Consider the following 18,849-nt stretch of genomic DNA (forward strand, 5'->3'; position numbering starts at 1 on the left):
TGCAAAGCATACAGATTATATTTAAAATCTGAGTTGGGCCAAGAACCTTGAATTTATGTGAAGGGAGGGCAGGACTGGGGAAGGAAAATTCAACACAACCTACACACCTAGTTTTAATTTGAGGTCAAATCCAAATCTATATAGTACCGACAACCTAGTTCAGCTATGAGCAAAGATTGACCGGAACAGTTTTTATGAGATTTTGCTTAAATATGACTGAAATTTCACAGGAACAGCTGATCTCATGAGAATTCCACCATTCTAGATAACAGAAATCAGGTGCTATCAATTGGACCTAAAAATCTTATGAGAACAGCATGAGAGATTTTGGCTAGTTTAATCTGAATTTACCCTTGAGCTTTATATACCGTAAAACCATAGACTAGAAATATCTGGAACTGGAGCCAAAAACTATCTTCTCAGCCCATCTCTATTTAAAGTATATCATTAACAAATCTAGTGACTTCATGCTTATTTTAAAACACAGAGTTTTCTGGGGGCTGTGCACTCATGCATATGTGTGGGCTGTATTATCAAAGTATATTGTAAAATACCAACAGAATTTAAAGGGCATGTTAGCATGTGCTATACACACTGGACTACTAAATTTCTCTTCGGAAGTTTTATAATCTAAAGATATATTATTTGACTGAATCTCTAGGCTTGTTATAAAGGCTAACTAGAACCCAATACAAAGCAGTCATCCTAAAGAAATAACATGTTTAAGCATTTGCTATACTCCTTTCATCCTATACTTTTAGCATCAATATATTTTGAAAGTCTAAGAAGCAAAAACCTCAGTTGTATACTATAGCTAGCTAAACAAGCATGGGCTTTATTCAATATTTGAGGGAGTTTTATTGAACTGTGCAGAAATCTCTTTCCTGCAAAACTAGCAAAACAAATCAGATGAAAGATAATTTTTTTCCAGGTTCTCAACAAGGAAGAAACCATAGAACATTTTAAAACATTTTACTGCTGGAATCATTTTGTGCAGATTAATCTTGGTGATTTATGTTATCTGCCAATCAACTGCTGATTCTGGAGAATCGGGAGCATATAAATATGGAAGCTAGGGGCTTCATTTTACAATGCACCAGAATATCCTGGTCTTCTATCATATGATATGTGTATGCATGGTATTTTAGGAAAAACAATTACAACATACTATTTTCTTGTTGGTTGTTTATTTAATATTTATATAGCAGTAGCACTTATAGGCGCCAGGAGTGACAGTGAACAGATATATGTTCCTTGAGTAACGTTTAGGGGGAGATTAAAGCACTAGCGCTAACTGCTGAAAAGGATACTTTGAAATACAAATGCGGGAATGTGCAGAAAACTGATTAAAATGTGCTGAAAAATCCTACAGGGAATAACTCTAAACAATTCATTTTAGAGGCCTAGAAAATGTCATATCAGAGTAGCCAGTAATAAATACTGCACTTGGTGTATAGACAGAGTTCCCATTAATACAAAGTGTATGAAAGAAGTTGACAAAAATAGGTTATTTCCAACACAAAGTTGTCTTTAGAATATGGGGCAGTGGTAAGTGGAGACTAGGGAGGCTCATTTACATGAGTTCACCTATGATCAGCTTCACTATTCACATTCATGGAACAATTATTGATGGGGGTTTTGTCACATTTTGAACCAAAGCTAACATGGAGCTAGAATAGGCTGTTTTAGTGCTCAGCTGTAATCCCAGCCCATGCACAACTGTAAGTGCCTCAGAAGCTGTATAAGGCACTAAATGAATGATAATTAAATAACATCAGTGACAGTATTTGTGGAAGACAGGTAGTAGGTGGCATATGCCCAGCTGTAGTTGTAATTGTGTGTATTTGCTTTTACATATACTGTATACCATTACAAAATTTAAAAAAAAATCTGGAACTGGTAAGACCCTTTTAGCTTATACTTTGGTAATTAACATTTCATGAGGCCACTTGTTCTTGCTAGAACATTTTTCGTCAATAGTCAGGAGCACTGCTGTGCTTCAAGTGCATTATTATTAAGTGCATTATTTCTAGGAACATTAAGACGTACAATGATTGCCAGAGTCATTGTTTTATGGAGTCAGTGAATTAGAGAAATGAGTAGCATGAATCTCAAGGACCATTACCCTGTTTTCTAGCTGGAATATTTCAGGAGGATAGTGTATTAACCAGTGTGTGTGGAATATCTGAGTGTTTCTCCCTTATTATACAGTAGTACAAAAAAAGCCTTGGAAATAAGATGTAAATATGCATTCAAAACATTAAAAGACATTTTCCTTTGAATTAATGAATGTGGCAAATGCCCTGTGGTGTGACTGTGCTGGATTTGCTTTGAAGTCAGAGTCGGGATTTCTGGTTGGTGATTTTATTGATGATAACATAGTTTTCTGCAAAGGCTGCAACTTGCAAAACTGCTGTATGCTGTCCCTAGTTTTATCACTCTTCATAACTCTCATGCCCCACCAAGAGACTCTGTTATTCCCTAAAGGCATAAAGCCTTTTAAAATTTAAGCATTAAAAATGTCATTAAAGTAACAGTGGAGATCTGACTTAAATGTAAAAAAGACTGAGAAAAGAGAAGTCAGAATGGAAAACTGGACTGCCATCTGTCATGCAGGAAGGGAGTGGAAGGGAAAGCACCAGGAGAATGAGTTTGGGATGAAGTTTTACCCTTATTGGGGGCTTTTAATTTACTTTTAATATTGTCAGTTCATCAGTAATAGTTTTATGTAACTTTCTGTAGTTTTAGTAGCTTTCAAGCTGTACGTAGATATACATATAAATAATATCATTATGGTAGCAGACCCAAGAGGCAGCATGTCTGTAATGTACTGAGGAGTCCAAGCTGTGAACTGGACTCTTCAGTATGTCATTGTATAGATATTCAGATGCCCTTTGTTTGATGCTGTTGTAGGGCTTTTCTGAATATTACTTTCCATTCAGTGGATAAAGAAAGACATAAAGAGTCTTCAGATACACACATACAAGCTCCCACTCCGGGGGGTCACTTGTTCATACCTGATGTCCGATTCTGACCCTAAGAACCGTCAGGTCCATATGGATGCATAATACCTTAACGTACACATTTCATATTAAGCCATAAGCATATGCAGTGTCATTACATATATAGGCTTCTAACGAGGACACCCAAGAATGCTTTGTTTTCACCAGATTGGAGGGCCAGAGAGTAGGACTCTTCATTCTCTTGCTATCAGGGTTGGGTTAAGGCAATCTAAGACCCCAGATACACTCACGCATGGGACACTTCCAACCCCCTTCCTTATCCGTGGCCCCAATATTCCTTTTTTCCACTTCTTGTAGACTGAGGAAATGGAACGGGGCGTGAGTGCTCCTGCTGACACTAGCAGAACATAGCCACAAAGGGGTGGCAGCTGCTAGGGCTACATACATTCTGCAGTGTTGTCTGCAGGGGATTGACCAGACCAGTGTCTTTCAGATTTAATGGCTCATGCATATGAATGGGGTGGTTCACATCTCTCAGAGCTGTTGTTTCAGGCTGTCAAGAGAGTCAGGTAGGTACCTCTGAATTGGTTACACTTGTTTTGTGTTTTTAAGGTTTTCTATGCAACCACATGTGCTAGAATTATATGTTGTTTTCTAATGAAAAAATAAATTATGGCATCATCCCCACAGCTCCAGGAGTCAGGACTCCCAGAGACAAGGCTATGGTATCTGTGTCTTAATAGGGCTTCTCTACATTGCACTGTAGTGCAGAAGAAAGGTGGGAGCAGAGGTGAAAGTAAGCAAATGTGCCCTGGGGTGTAGCTCTGACAAGAGCTGTCTAGGCTGCAGCAAAAGCCAGCTATTTAAAGAGCTGGCAGAGACCAAGGTTGCAATAGGACAGTACCTGTAAGAAATTTCAAGTTACTTTCACAGCTGGGCGGGAGTATTGGGGCCACTGGATCTGCCCAAGTGAAAATCCAAAATCAAACTCAGCCACGCCAGCTGTCCCTCTGCTGCAGTATGCCAGATTAACTAAGTACAAGATGTCTACATGGATGTGAAGGCCTTGAGACTTGTACTGTGACTAAGAATTCCATTGCTCAGCTTCTCTCTGCATGTGTGCATCTTTCACATAGCAGTCTTTCTATTATTTTTCAGAGTTTACATTTACAGTAGCACAGAGGTACACAGCATCAAAAGGTTAGCTCCCAGGTGTGTTGTCTTCATTCTAATCTGCTTGCCAGCTGTGTGTTACTTAAGAAGAATGAACTTGTCATTTATAGCAAAAAAATTATTTGCTATTTCATGGCTATTTGTTAAATATGGCAGACAAGGGACATCATTCTTCTTCTATTGATGTCCCTGTGGGCTCTTCACTGTTTGTGTCGGCTCATCCTGGTGCCGCAGATCAGAGTAGTCAGCTGGGTCGCACATGCACCATAGGTATCTCCCAAGCATTCAACACCTTAACATATAGCATGCCCGGTCCAGCCTTCCTCAGTTCCTTCTGTACCATTCTTGGCTGCAGAAGTAGCTCCACAGCCCTCTTTGCTTCACATTCTAGAAAAGATGATGATAGATAGATAGATAGATAGATAGATAGATAGATAGATAGATAGATAGATAGATAGTATCCAGACACCTCCCAAATCCAAAACATATTTTAATGAAAACCATACAAGACAATTCTTATAATTTAACATGCGTTGATGATATACATACACAGAGACAGGACTTTCGGCAGATCATATGTCGCATGGCATGATTTATATGCAAGATCACAATTATATACAGATGAGGAATATGGTTATTACAGGGTACTCTCCCAAGGTACAAAATGTCACAATGTGCGTAAACTGCATTGAAGCAACATCATATATGGATCTAGCATCTTAACACAAACATTGTGGCTACGTCTACACTGGCATGATTTTGAGCAAATACTTTTAACGCAAGAGTTTTTGCGTTAAAGTATTTGCGCAAGAGAGCGTCTACACTGGCATGTGCCTTTGCGCAAGAGATGTGCTTTTGTGCAAAAGCATCCGTGCCAGTGTAGATGCTCTCTTGAGCAAGAAAGCTCCGATTGCCATTTTAGCCATCGGGCTTTCTTGCACAAGAAATTCATGTTGCCTGTCTACACTGACCTCTTGCGCAAGAACACTTGTGCAAGAGGGCTTATTCCTGAGCGGGAGCATCATAGTTCTTGCTCAAGAAGCACTGATTTCTTACATTAGAATGTCAGTGTTCTTGTGCAAGAACTCCCCGCCAGTGTCGACAGGCAGCATGTTTTTGCGCAAAAGCAAACGCTTTTGCGCAAAAATCATGCCAATGTAGACACAGCCTGCATGTAATATGAGGGTGCTATAGTGTCATTGTTACATGAATTTCTATAGTCTAGCAAGTGACCTTAACAGTTCTTAATTAAACTGCAATATATGCCTTAAGATGAATCTGTATGTGTGTAAAAATAACATTTTCAATTTTTCTCTATTTTTTATTATCTGTTGAATAACATCTGGAATTTTTGTAAATCTATACAGAATATTTGTAAGCTGCAAAAACTCTGCATCATGTAAGCCAAGCTATGGTTGTCACAATGCATGACCCAAAGTTTCCCCATAAACTTCATGGCTATGTCTAGATTGCATCCCTTTTTCGTAAAAGGGATGCAAATTAGACGTATCACAATTGCTAATGAAGCGGGAATTTAAATCTCCCCTGCTTCATTAGCATAAAAATGGCTGCCGCTTTTTTCCGGCACGGAGCTTTGCCGGAAAAAAGTGCCAGTCTAGACGCGGATCTTGTGGAAAATAAAGCCTTTTCTGAAAGATCCCTTATACCTTATTTTAAGAGGAATAAGGGATCTTTCGGAAAAGGCTTTATTTTCCGCAAGATCCGCGTCTAGACTGGCGCTTTTTTCTGGCAAAGCTCCGAGCCGGAAAAAAGCGGCAGCCATTTTTATGCTAATGAAGCAGGGGAGATTTAAATCCCCGCTTCATTAGCAATTGCGATACGTCTAATTTGCATCCCTTTTACGAAAAAGGGATGCAATCTACACAAAGCCTACCTGAATATGCATTTGGGTAGAGCCATTGCTCACGTGGTTGCATCAAACATGCATGCACAAATTATTGGTCATATAAATGGCTATTCACCAACAAGAACAATTTCTTGGAGACAAAGAATGCTGGATAATTAGCAATAAGTGAAATAAGTAGAAGCATACAATTTTTTAAAGAATGGTGAATATGTTTTGTATACAATAAAAGGAAGCATTTATTTGCATTGACTAAAGCCACAACTCTGCAAAGACACCTCAGATGAGACCTGCTGTTGTATTTCTTGTCATCTCTTGAGCCGAGGTTGCCAATCATGATTAATTACGCCAGACTGAGCTGTGGCTTTTTCATGTAGATAAATTGGAACTCTAATAAGAGACTAACCCCATTTGCATTCATGACATTGAATTCTGAACACAAATCTCAAGACTTTTTCAAAATATAGTGCACTAGTCCACATGCAGTGTTCCGGTATTGTAGAGTTTACATTGCCCTCTCTCTGTTATCCCAGCTGTCCTCTGTTCTTTTTCAGAGAAAGATTAACCCAGTAATGCTGATTTTTGAAAGGGGCTGCATTACCTTAGCAATTCCTCTCACCAGTATACATCAGAAAATCCGCATCCACCTCTGCAAATAATGATTTGTTTCTTTACTATCTTTGCAATAAAAATGGATACACATAAGCCTTTGGTTAATTTTTTATTTATTTGTTGCCAATGTTTAGAGTGCCAAGGATTTCAAGGGAGACAAAACCTAGCCAATTATTTCAAGATCTATTTTTTCTTCCCTCCCAATTTTTTCCACCCGTACTGTTTTGGAATACCTAAGGGGCTTGTACCTTCTTGTGGGATAATGCTCAGTTTCTAAAGAGATACCTGAAGACTGGTTTTCAAAAGTGCGGAACACCCTAAGTTCCTGTGATCATTCTGGTGAGCTGCTCCTGCACTGCTACACTGTTTTCATTTACCCATATTAGCAAATTCCTCAAATAAATGCCTGACAGAAGTTTTAAGCGTAGAATGTGCACCTGAAGGAAGTAGTTAAAATTTATTTTATACTTCACAACATGTATGACCAAACTACGCATTTGAAACATCCCACTATACCCTATGAGGGAGAACTTCTTACTGATACTAATTGAATGGCCAGTTCTGTCCGGCCAGGTCTACACTAGGAGATTATTTCAAATGTACTAAGTTTGACTTCTGGGCACCTGAGTTTACAAATTCAAAGTTCCATGTCCTCGTTATGGAGAAGAATCGAATGTAGTCTGAGGCAGGCTTTGTTAATGTGAACACACTGCCTTGGACTCAGCGCCCCAGGGAACACTCTGGGGAGCTATGGGAGGCCTCCCAGAAGCTAATTTGTTTGAATTAGTGGCACTGGAACATCAACACTAATGTTATTTCAGACTTACAAGTTCAGTTATAGCACTATTACTCATGAAAATCAAGAGTGCAGAGTTCAAATTCCGTGGCCCCTTATTCCTGAATAACAGGCTTGGTAGTGTGGACGCATCGCTTACAAAATTGACATTCGGGGGCTTATTTTGGACTAAGTCCTAGTATAGACCAGGCCTCTGTGAGCCCTGATGCAGATCAATACTTACTTGTTCCTCTGTGGACCATGTGACTGCCATGAATGGACCAGTCAGACACTACAGTGTACGAAGTCTTTTGAAGAATGTTGCTATTTCAGAGGAGGAGCCTATATAGATACAAGAACCATCCCTTCTACAGCTAGGGTTGCCAGGTGTCTGGTATTAACCTGGATAGTCAGGTATTTTCACCTCCTGTCCGGTAAAAGAAAATCAGAAAATACTGGACACCTAAAATGTCGGGTATTTTTTGTTTTTTTACCGGACAGGAGATGAAAATACCAGACACCTGGCAACCCTTCGGACACACTCAGCAACTGGGCCCAGCCCCCGGAGCCCCCACCCCCAGACTCTGGTCCCCCTGATTACCTGGTTCCTCAGGGAAGCTGCTTTCTGTCCAAGAAAACAAGATGGCTGCCAGCAAACAGCCTAAAGACCCCAAGCAAGGGGAAGCAATGCCTTCCCTGGGTCTTAGTGCTCAACCTCTTCCTCTCCCTGCTCTGAATCTGCTCACACTTAAAAGGGCCATGGGCCATGCCATTTTAATGCTGTTTTATTTTTAAATTTGTGTTTGTTTGTTTGTTTGTTTGTTTGTTTGTTTAATAACTCTCGGGGTCTTTTTTTTTTTTTTTTTTTTTTTTTTGGTGGGGTGGTGGGGAAGTTAGTATTTTTGGTTAAACCATCTGGCAACCCTAGTAAAGCCAGACTGTGGGTGGGATGTCTCTGCCTACCAGGCAAGTTCTGGGAGGGACTATGCCTAAAGAGAAGCATTTCCCCCAGCAGCTGGCCAGCTTGCAGGTAAAATACACTCACTGTGCCCAGCCTATGAATACTGCAATATGATCCCCTTGGAACACCCATCCAGTCCCACTGACCAGTGCAGAGAGAAGGCAGAGCTGTGGTGGAGAGTCAAAGTAGCTCTCGGGACATGGGATGCTTTTGGCTGCCCGCCAAGGGGCATGTGTCGGAACAGTGAAATGTGCTTGTGCTCCCCCCTCTGTGCACAAATCACTTTTCCTCAATGTTTGAATGACTATAATTCCCTTAAATTCTCCTTAAACATTTTTCATTATACCATCTATTTTGAATGTAAATGTTTTCTTCGGTGATATTATGAGTTGGAGCTGAGCTACCCAATGTAAAGTGTGTCTACGGTGTTAATCTGTTTACATGACTCTTGTGCAATACAGTTAAGTCCCATCCCATTCCACATTTTGAGTGTATTGTAATCAGATGTTACAATTAGAGCTGTCCAGAACTATTTTTCAATATAAAATATTATTCTTGGGGGGGGAGAGGAAGGTTGTGTGAAAAGTGCTACCTTTTCATGGAAAATGTTTATTTATTATTTTTATCAAACATTTTTGTTTGGAAATGCTGCTGCAGTGCCTTATGGGAATAGTACTTTGGTTGCCCCATGTCCTCATTCTCCTTTTATGGACTTAGCTTGTCATCCAGACTGCATCTCTCATGGTACACTGTGGCCAGGGACTCCCCTCTCCAAGAAAATCAAAGCTGTCTGTGGAAAATATAGACAAAAATTCATTCATTTTCTTTGGGGAGGAAGAAGGGTTAACATTTTTGGGGCAATTGTGCTTATAACTGGATTTCCTGATTCTTTTTTAAAGTAGCTTATGCAGGCCTTTTATAGAACTGTGGATACATTAATAATCTTGGCCCAGACAAAAAGATCTGACTTCCTTAGTTGTGTATGACTATAAATCTTTTATTTAAACAAAAATAAATGTGACTTACTGATTGACAAATAGTTGATAGAACTGTAGCTTGGAAATTTCAGTGGGCCTCGGTCTGAGACCATAAAGTGGATTTTTTTTTTTAAAGTAGCTAGTTAAGTTATTTCTCCTTATTAGTTAAGTTTGTTATGCTTGGCTTTTAACATCACTGTTTCTTGATCTTAGTCTCAAAATGGCTTAAATGCTTTTTTCATGCCCCAAAGGGTGGAATATTAACGCTGTGTTTTTGAATGATGCTCAAGCATTTCCTGCCATTAGCCCTGTCAGATAGCAAGTGTGTATTTTTTTTATAGTGGAAGCTAAATAACTGTAGATAAGAAGTGGGTAAAAACCATGGTGGCACCAGTATTTCATATTAACTTGGCCCATATATTTCAGAGTGAAAATGATCTATTTTTAAAGAAATCTCTGCATACCTGACCAAAGTGTTAGGGATAAGAAAATGAGCTAGTTGGGGAAAAAATGTTCTTATTAAATAGATACCATTACAGGGACATAAAGATTGAACTGGTCAATATTAAATATTAAGCTAGCCAAGTGGATTTGCTTTGGTAAATGTTTTAAGGTTCAAATTCACGTCACAGCTGAGCTAGTCTGACATGCCTATGGAAATGTTAAGCTAGTGTCCCTCGTGCCTGAACTTATATTCTTAGAATTTCTGAGGCTAAATGCCATGTCATACAACGTAAGTTAAGGGGGTGAATCTGGGAAATAGGCTTTTCTCAGAAACTAACAAAAGATGTATTTTACCCTGTGTTTTAGGGAAATGGCATATTTCACTTCTTTTGTCTCTTATTTTTATGTTTCCAGGATTCCTCCTCAATTGGAACAGCTACAGTGGCTGGACCCAGAACAAGTGCAATAGTTGGAGATCAGGGAACACCAACAAAAGTCCAGCTTCCCCTCAATATGTAAGCAGCCACTTTATCTTAATCACACTCAGGCATTTTGCAAATCACATGTGGGTTTGATTCTTTTTTTTTTTTTTTAATTTAAAAGAGACTTCTCAAAGCAATAGCTCTTTGAATACAGTTATCTCTAACCTTCTGTTGAAGTTGAAAAATGAACAGTGAAAGACCAGGTCACCTTTCTTTATACAGTATTTTATTTTTAGCTTCCATAATATTTATTACAGCTGTATGAATCATTGTGAAGCAAATTAAGTGCCTATCTGTTAGAGAAACCCAGCTCCCTTAAATTTAAGGCTTTAGGAAGGCATATTTCCATACACTGAAACCACTGAAACAATCATCATTCAGATGAACTGTGGCTAGCCATAAAAACAGTCCAATCACATTCTTCTGTACAATAAACAAAGACATCAAATGGAACATTAGATGGAGTAAAAGAGTGATAGGATCCATTACAATAATTCTCTCCTAGACCATTGAATATATTGGGTACCTATTTATTAAATTACTGAACCCCTTCATCTAATAAAATATAGGAAGACCCAACTGAACCTAAAAATGCATATATGTATGTGTATAATATCCTAAAACAGTAGTTGAAATTCTCACACACAAACATGTAAAATGAGATTACAGATCTGCTTTAAATAGAATGGGAAATTCAAAACGCATGAAATCTAGCCCTTAGTAAACCCATTCTGTGACAATTAGGTACTAAAGCTTAGAGGATACAAAACATCATTCATTGTTCTGAGGTTCTGATGAGAGAATCATATCAATAGTCTGCAATCACTCTGTGGAATTGTGATATTAATGTGATGATATATATTGGGGCAACTCTTTTTCCTACCTTTTCAGATGCTTAGTGCCCTAGTCTAGTTCTTCTCAGTCAGGGAAGATTCCCTTACCTGCGGATAAAATTGGTACTTAAGTCCTTACAAAAAAAGTTCCAGAATTCACAATTTCAACAAGAAGAATATCTTAGGTCAAATCACAACCCAGAGGTGCCAAGATACAGTTATCAGTAAGACCATAACAGGCTTGCTCCTCATGCTCTGAAGCATGAGAATTTATGTATATTTTTTCAAAATATTTGTGGTTTTTTTAAAACCCTTACTATTGTAACTCTAGACATGCTTGGTGTCCATGTGCATGTGTAATCCTTTTATGAATTCTGCAAGCTTTTGGCATCAGTACCAAACAAAGTGTAGGAACAGCTTTCTGGAGCGTTCTAGCCCAAGTCAAGTACAGTAAACTTCCGATAATCCTTTAGGACCCAGGGGGAGCCGGATTATCAGATATGCAGGACTATAGGAAGGGGGGGCTATGAAGGGTCTGGGGTGGAGTGGGGGGGATGCACCCCTCAGCGCTGCGGGACCAACTCGGCAGCACCCCAGCTGCTCTGTCTCCAGCTTCCCCAAGTCAGCCGCTGGTCAGTTTCAGCAGCGACTGAATCGGGAAAGCCGGGGGCAGCGCAGCTCCAATTGTCTGGCTGCCCGGAGCACTTCCGGGTTCCAGATGGTGCTGGACCATCAGGAGTGCCAGACCATTGGATGCCGGACCACTGGAGTTTTACTGTACTGGACAAAAAGGGTAAGAAGGTCTAAGACAGGCTACAAGAGACTCTGAATTGGGCTAATAATATAAAGACCTAAAAAAGTACTAACCAGAGATAAGTGATGCTTTCTGGTCCCAAGTTGTACAGCCACACACTCACCATTGTACCCTCACAGAGCACTGTGATGACAAGGCATAAGCACTGAGCATGTAGCACTGTTTCATGTCAGGCACATGCATGTCAATGTTCTTCAGTTCCTATGCAGCCTCATGTTTTCGGTGAGATGAGCAACAACTAACCTGATCATTGCTGCCTGGTTATACAAACCAAACAAAAAAAATACACAGAATGGTTTCTCTTGTCTGTTGACTAATGAAATATAACTATATCATATGCACATGGTGAATGGAGCCAAGTATATGAGCCTAAGCATGCTCTGAGGAACTGTTATCAAATATTATATATACTTGGAGGTAATGTAAAGGAATAGAATAAGAAAACTAATAGGCTACGTCTACATTGGCATCCCTTTCCAGAAAAGGGATGCTAATGCAACGAGTCGGAATTGCAAGTAGGAATAAGAAATCCTCCGGAAAAGGTCTTATTTTCCGGAGAATCGCGTCTAGACTGGCGCTTTTCTCCGGCTTATCCCCGAGCTGGAAAAAAGCGGCAGCCTTGTAAATGCAAATGCCGCGGGGGATATTTAAATCCCCCACGGATTTGCAATTCCAACTCGTCTCATTAGCATCCCTTTTCTGGAAAGGGATGCCAATGTAGACGTAGCCATAGACTTTATTCTTCCATCATATTCCTAAAGACTAGAAGTAAAAAAGCCAAGCATCATTTTTATTGGTTGCAGATCTGCAATCACTGTGGTTATAGTTTTCACTTTTTCTTTGTTTCTCTGCTACGAGGTTATGTACTGAGCCCTTTTTAAGCTTTCTTCAATATGAGGAGATTCTGCTACATTTGTATAGAATTTACCTTCTTATTCTAGTCCTTCTGTATTTGCCTTCAAAACAACATTTAGGAATGAGCAATTATAAACATGGGTGGTTGGAAATTTCCTTTTGTAAGGGAGGCAAGGGAATAGTGTCAAAAAATCTTGATTTGTTTATAAGATAGAAGTTGCTGAGCGGAGGTTGTTCTTATTGTTTTTCCTTAACAAGCTTTCTAGCTATCCACTAAACTATAAGCAATCATTCTGAATTTTCAACAAGTATCTCCCCAAACATTGGGACTAATTTTAGCAGCCATAAGTTATAGTATTTCATAGCCTGAGTCATGTCCCTGAAGTAATCAAGCATGAGCAAAAGAGAGATGAAAGGAAGGATCCTAAACAAAGAGAATAAATAAAAGTATAATTCAAATATATAAAAAGTTATGGATATTGAAATCAAGATTAACTTGTGCAAATTGAAATAAAAACTAAGATTATAAGCATAATGCATACAAAAAACATAGGACTAGCTTTAAATCTTTGCTGTAGAGAAATTACCACTGATTTTAATGGGAGTGTTGACTAAGTAGGGGAATGGTTTGGCCTGAAGACCATTGTTAAAATATTATCTTATCCACACACAGAGGGCTGGAGCATGCTAATTTACATCCTCCCCAAACAGTAGGCTTTTAAAAACTCCTTACTATTGTAATTCTGGACATTCTTGCTACCCGTATGTATATTTAATCCATTTATGAATCCTGCTAAAATTTTGGCTTCAATGCTGCTTAGTGGTAGTGAGTGCTGCTGGCTAGTTGTGCATTGTGTGCTCCCCTCACAGGCCAGTTCCTGCTGCTGCCCCATGCTGATACCTCTGATACAGCAAGCAGCCTCTGTCTGCGGGGGGTCCAAGCTTGGACCCCCCCCTACAGATGGGCCTCCTGTCGCGGAGCAGCCTCTGTCTGCAGTACGCCCAGTCTCTCAGCAGACAGAGGCTGCTTCACAGCTGCCTCCGCTGTCCCCCTCCGCCCCCGACCACACTGCTGCTTTTGAAAGAGACAGCTGCACCGGGGGGGCAGAGAGGGAGCAAGCAGCAATAGGGGAGCAGGTGGGTCTGCAGAGCCAGCTTAAATGCCGGCTCCACACATGTATCTGCTCCAACCTGCTTCCCTCACTCTCTGCACTACTGCCTCTCCATCAGAGACAGTACCACCAGGGCTGGTGGGGCCTGTGCTCATGGGAAGCTGGATTAAAGCTGGCTCCCCATTGTCACCAGCTCCCACTACCACCCCCTACTTGCTGCACTGGCTTATTGGTTAATCATGTAGTCATCTACATGTTGACATCCCTCCCCCAATTGAGTCATCGTTTCTGAGCATCATTTGTCTCACAGGGCTTTCCTACATTGTTAGACTGAAATAAGAACCTGAACATCACTTATTTTTGACATCAACTATTTGCTCAGCATGTGTGTAACTTTTCCCTGCAGCTACTTAGCTCTGTATGCATACAAGCCTCAGAAGAATGATGAGTTGGAGCTGCGTAAAGGTGAAATGTATCGGGTCATTGAGAAGTGTCAGGATGGCTGGTTTAAGGGGACATCTCTGAGAACTGGAATGTCTGGAGTCTTTCCAGGCAACTATGTGACTCCTGTTTCCAGGTGAGAACTATTGGCCAGAGCTTATTAATAGGTTCCAACTTCTAAAGAAAAATGAAAAAATGGGTAGATTTAGTGTTAAATTACACACTCATCCCCAAAAGCAATTCTAATGGCAATTTTCTACCATTAGGATCTCTGGTATCTTGGATTGTTGATTTTGGTTTTAGAATTATTCACTTTTTCAAGAGATATTAATAGCTTAAAATTACTATATTTCACTGGATTGCCTGTCCCATTATTGTAAAGAACCTATGGGCTATGGAGCCCATATTAAAAAAAGGAACTAATAGAGATGAGCAAAATAAGGAGAGATTATGTTTCGTGTTTTAATACCTCATCATTTGTATTTTGGTTTTTATGAAACCAAAACTGCAGGGTCCTTTTAAATTGAGATTCATTTTATCAGAAATTCCCAAAGTTCAGATGTGGAAGGTGAGTTTGCTACATCTATCTGTGTTTCAGAAATAGAATGGAGTGAAACAAAACATAGTTTTGGATTTTGCAATATTTCATTGGTGAGAGTTTTGTTTTGCAATTCCAAAACAAAGGTTTTTTTCTAACAGCATTTTGTAGAAAACCTGGAAGCTGGTTTCAGATATGATCCCTCCTGGTTTACATGCAATGTACGGTATGTGGTACAGACAAAATTAAAGACAAGCATAAATTGTAAAGGCAAACATAATAAATAGAGTGAAACCAGAACCAAACAAAGTTCCAGTTTGAACTGATATTTTTACTTGAATCAGCACCAACCCCGAACAATAATTTTATCCTACCTACTGAACCTGAATTGGAACTGAACTGATGGTTAAAGATTCAGGAATTTTAAGATCAATATTCTAAAAAACAATAGTGACCATTTTTCATTATCAAACAAGACAACAAAATAACAAGTAGACATGTGATTAGTGCTAGAAAGACCTGCCCAGTATACAGTAGAACCTCAGAGTGGTGGTGGATTAGCCAATATGGCCGATGCCGAGACCTCCCAGCCAATTGGGGTACCTTGGAAAAATGGGCACAATCTGAGCTGCCTCTCCAGTGCCTCTGCTGGGGAGTGAGGTCAGTATGTGGGGGCTTGCTCTGCCCCTTCCACCTGGCAGGCAGAGGGGCAAGCCCCCTTGTCCAGACCCCACTTCCTGGCAGGAGTACTAGGCAGGTGAGGGAAGCCCCTATTCCCTGGCCCAGCTCCTCAGTGCTGGGAGAGGCAGGGCAAGCCCTCACTATTTCCCCAGAAGGAGCATGGGATGGTGTGTGGAGCTGCAGGCAGAAGGAGGAGCCTCCACTTGCTATGGTCGAGTGTTAACACCCCCATCATCTCCCTCTGCCTTAGAGTTACAAAACGTCGGAAATGGAGGTTGTTTGTAACTCTGACATGTTAATAACTCTGAACAAAACATTCTTTCAAATTTTTACAGCTGAACATGGAATCAATACAACTTAGTAACTTTACTATATGGAAGAAAAATGCTGTGTTTTAGTTTGGGGCGGGGGGGTTGGGGTTGTTTTGTTTGTTTGTTTGTTTGTTTTGTCCCTGATGCTGCCTGATTGCATACTTCCAGTTCCAAAAGAGGTGTGTGGTTAACTGGTCAGTTCATAGCATCATAGGGTTGGAAGAGACCTCAGGGGGCCATTGAGTTCATTACTGTGGGGTTTGTAACTCTGGGGTTCTAGAGTCACAAGAAAAGAATAACATGCAAATAGAAGGAAGCCAGCCCACAAGAGTAGGAGAGGAGAAAGGAAATTTTGGGAGCAGCCTGTATATCACATCAGGCAGCAGTGGGACCCAGAAACAGATGAACAATCTTTGTGATTGTTCCTGGGGAGGGAAGAGGTGGAATTCTCCTTGATCCCAGAAGTTAACCATAACTCTATAAACCAGATGGAAAAGGTAGTGATTCCCCAACCCTCCTGCCCCTTGGGCAGTCCTCCTCTGACCCATCTCCAATGCCTGAGATATCTACTCCTACTACTTGCCCCACTTGAGGCAGGGCCCAGCCTCCAAACTCAAATTTATCCTTTCACCACAGAAGTCCAATATGAGAGAATAAATATTAGAAGGTATTATTTTATTGTGCTCAATTTCTTCAAAACATTGTGTTTATTTGACAGCACAAAACCACTAAGAAATCTCATATAAAATGAAAAATAAATGTCCAAAAAACAAAATACTGTCAATTTTAAGTTTTAATTTTCTTTTTAGAATTTACACCAAGATTGATATTTAATCCAAATTGGTTCAAACCAATATCTGAACCATTGTTTGGGGTTTTTTGATGACTTGAACCAGACCTAAACCCATCTCACTGACTGCAATCAAATCAGAACCTGAACTGGGAAAAAAAAACCAAAACGGTTTGCACTCTGAATAATTGTAACATTGTTTTCACTTTGCCACACCTGTCGTCTAGTTGACATTCCAAGGTTACATTTCAGTGACAAAAGAATTAACACTGCAGCTTTGTAATGCCTGAATTATTCACCAAGCTAAATTTCTTTTCCTGATTTTTATACAGCAACTTGACTGCCTGCGGTACTTGACTCTTTAGCTCTTAACAAGTGAATGGTTCATGCCGTGGTATTGGTGATCCAGATCAGCAAGACTTTGCTAAATGCAGCATGTCATAACTAGAACAAGACACTGAAAAGTGCTAAAAGGCAAAAATGCTTTCTGCACCACATGAGTTGTTGTATGGTTAATTTTATGATCCATTGAAAATGAACATGTAATTAAAACAGTCTGTTTACATATGCAGTACCTTAAGTGAAAACAGCAAGAAAAATATGATAAAAAACAAACTCTCCCATTTGTCATAGTCTTTGATTTACCTGTTTTCTTTTCCTTCAACCAGCAAAACAAGACCATGCAGGGTGGGGAGAGGGAGGGCTGTTCACAGTCAGTTGTGGGAGGGGACAGGAACGGCTACCCAGGAAATGTACTAGTTTCAAGCATCTCTCAGGCTCTCACTCCTGGTGGGTTCCTATGGGATTCCCCAGCTGCAATTTTAAATATGCAGGGGTGTCTCTCTGCTTGTGAGCACAGAGGTGTGCATGTTGCTTTATTGGTGAATAAAGCCTATTGCAGGTGATTTAGCCAGTTCTTTCTCATTTCCTACTCATTCCTGGCTATTCATCAACTTTCACAGAGTCCCTGAGGGTGACCTATAGAAAGCAAAAGGACAAACAGTGTGTAACCCCTTTGTTGTCTGGAAGTGGGGGAAATATTCATGATTTTCCAGTTTGGGGGGGAAACAAATACACCATCATGATGATGGGTTCAAAACAACATAAAAAAACACATTTTATACAAAGTGAAAACATGTAGGAATCTATATTTCTATTATTTTTCTTCCTTCTCTTCCTGTATTCACATTTTGACTATCTTGTTGCATCCTCTCATTAGTATTTTTACATACTTTCCCTCGGATTTATTCCTTTTTAATTGTTTTCCCCTTTCACTCGCTTTCCTTAGGACTTAAGATTTTCTTCTCTGGTTTGACCTTTCACTTTATCTAATTTGTATGGTCAATGTTTTTCCTCTCTCCTCCTTTCCCCTCTCTCTGCCCCATTACATATAAACTATTTCTCTCTCTAAGTCCTTTCACCCATCCAGCCTGCTACATCTTGGTCTTTCGGCTTGTCTACTCTGCCACTTTATTGTGCTGTAACTTTACCCCCCCCCCCCACACACACACACCCACCACACCACACACCCTCCGCACAGCAAGTTACAGCACTGTGTCAGTGTAAATAAACTCCCAGTGCTATTAGCTACTCCCCTTGTGGAGGTAGTTTACTTACAGATTGGGAGAGATCTCTCCCAGGGCTGGTACCATTACCAAACTGCTGTGTTAAAGTGCTGATGTGGCCAGAAGTGTAGACAAAGCCTTAGTTACCCTCCATTATCTCCTCTCCCCTGAGCTTATTTTCTCACTCCATTATCTCCAATCCTGTTAGTTCTCTCTGCCCTCATGTGTCATCTCCTCATATTCTTCCCTTTACCTTCTTCTCTCTCCTCTCTTCTGGATCACCGTGCACTAAAGTGGACAGGAGAGAGCAATGAGAACAGAATAGTAACAAAGCTGATTGCTCTGTTTCACTGCACTTCCTGCTGGGAAGGAAGACCAGACAATTGGATGGCTGAGGAGAACACGCTATAAATATCGATGTCAGAGCAAATAGACAGCTGGCATCTGTGCAGCATTTTCACCCCTGCTGACTGCAGAGTTACTGGGGTCAGTGGAGGGAAAGAATGAGACTCAGGACAGGTCTACACTAAAAAGTTGCAGCTGTAGGTTCACTTTAGTGAAGACACTTCTACACTGAAAGGAGAGTTGCTTCTGTTGATGTCGTTAATATGCTTCCGCGAGAGGTGGTTGCTATGTTGACATAGTCCTTTCTACACCA

At 40.3% G+C, this 18,849-nt stretch overlaps 1 protein-coding gene across 5 annotated transcripts in view; it reads left to right on the top strand.

Moving 5' to 3' along the window:
- The window catches only part of SH3RF3 (SH3 domain containing ring finger 3), a 394,619-nt gene that overhangs the window by 318,490 nt on the left and 57,280 nt on the right, over positions 1–18,849 (top strand). For all 5 annotated transcript variants that reach the window (XM_075918091.1, XM_075918083.1, XM_075918106.1 and 2 more), the window contains 2 exons: positions 10,184–10,284; positions 14,272–14,442. In XM_075918091.1, the coding sequence (XP_075774206.1) occupies positions 10,184–10,284; positions 14,272–14,442 (272 nt within the window). The remainder of the gene's footprint in view (positions 1–10,183; positions 10,285–14,271; positions 14,443–18,849) is intronic.

Source organism: Pelodiscus sinensis, chromosome 1 (assembly GCF_049634645.1).
Source record: "Pelodiscus sinensis isolate JC-2024 chromosome 1, ASM4963464v1, whole genome shotgun sequence".
Lineage (NCBI taxonomy): Eukaryota > Metazoa > Chordata > Testudines > Trionychidae > Pelodiscus > Pelodiscus sinensis.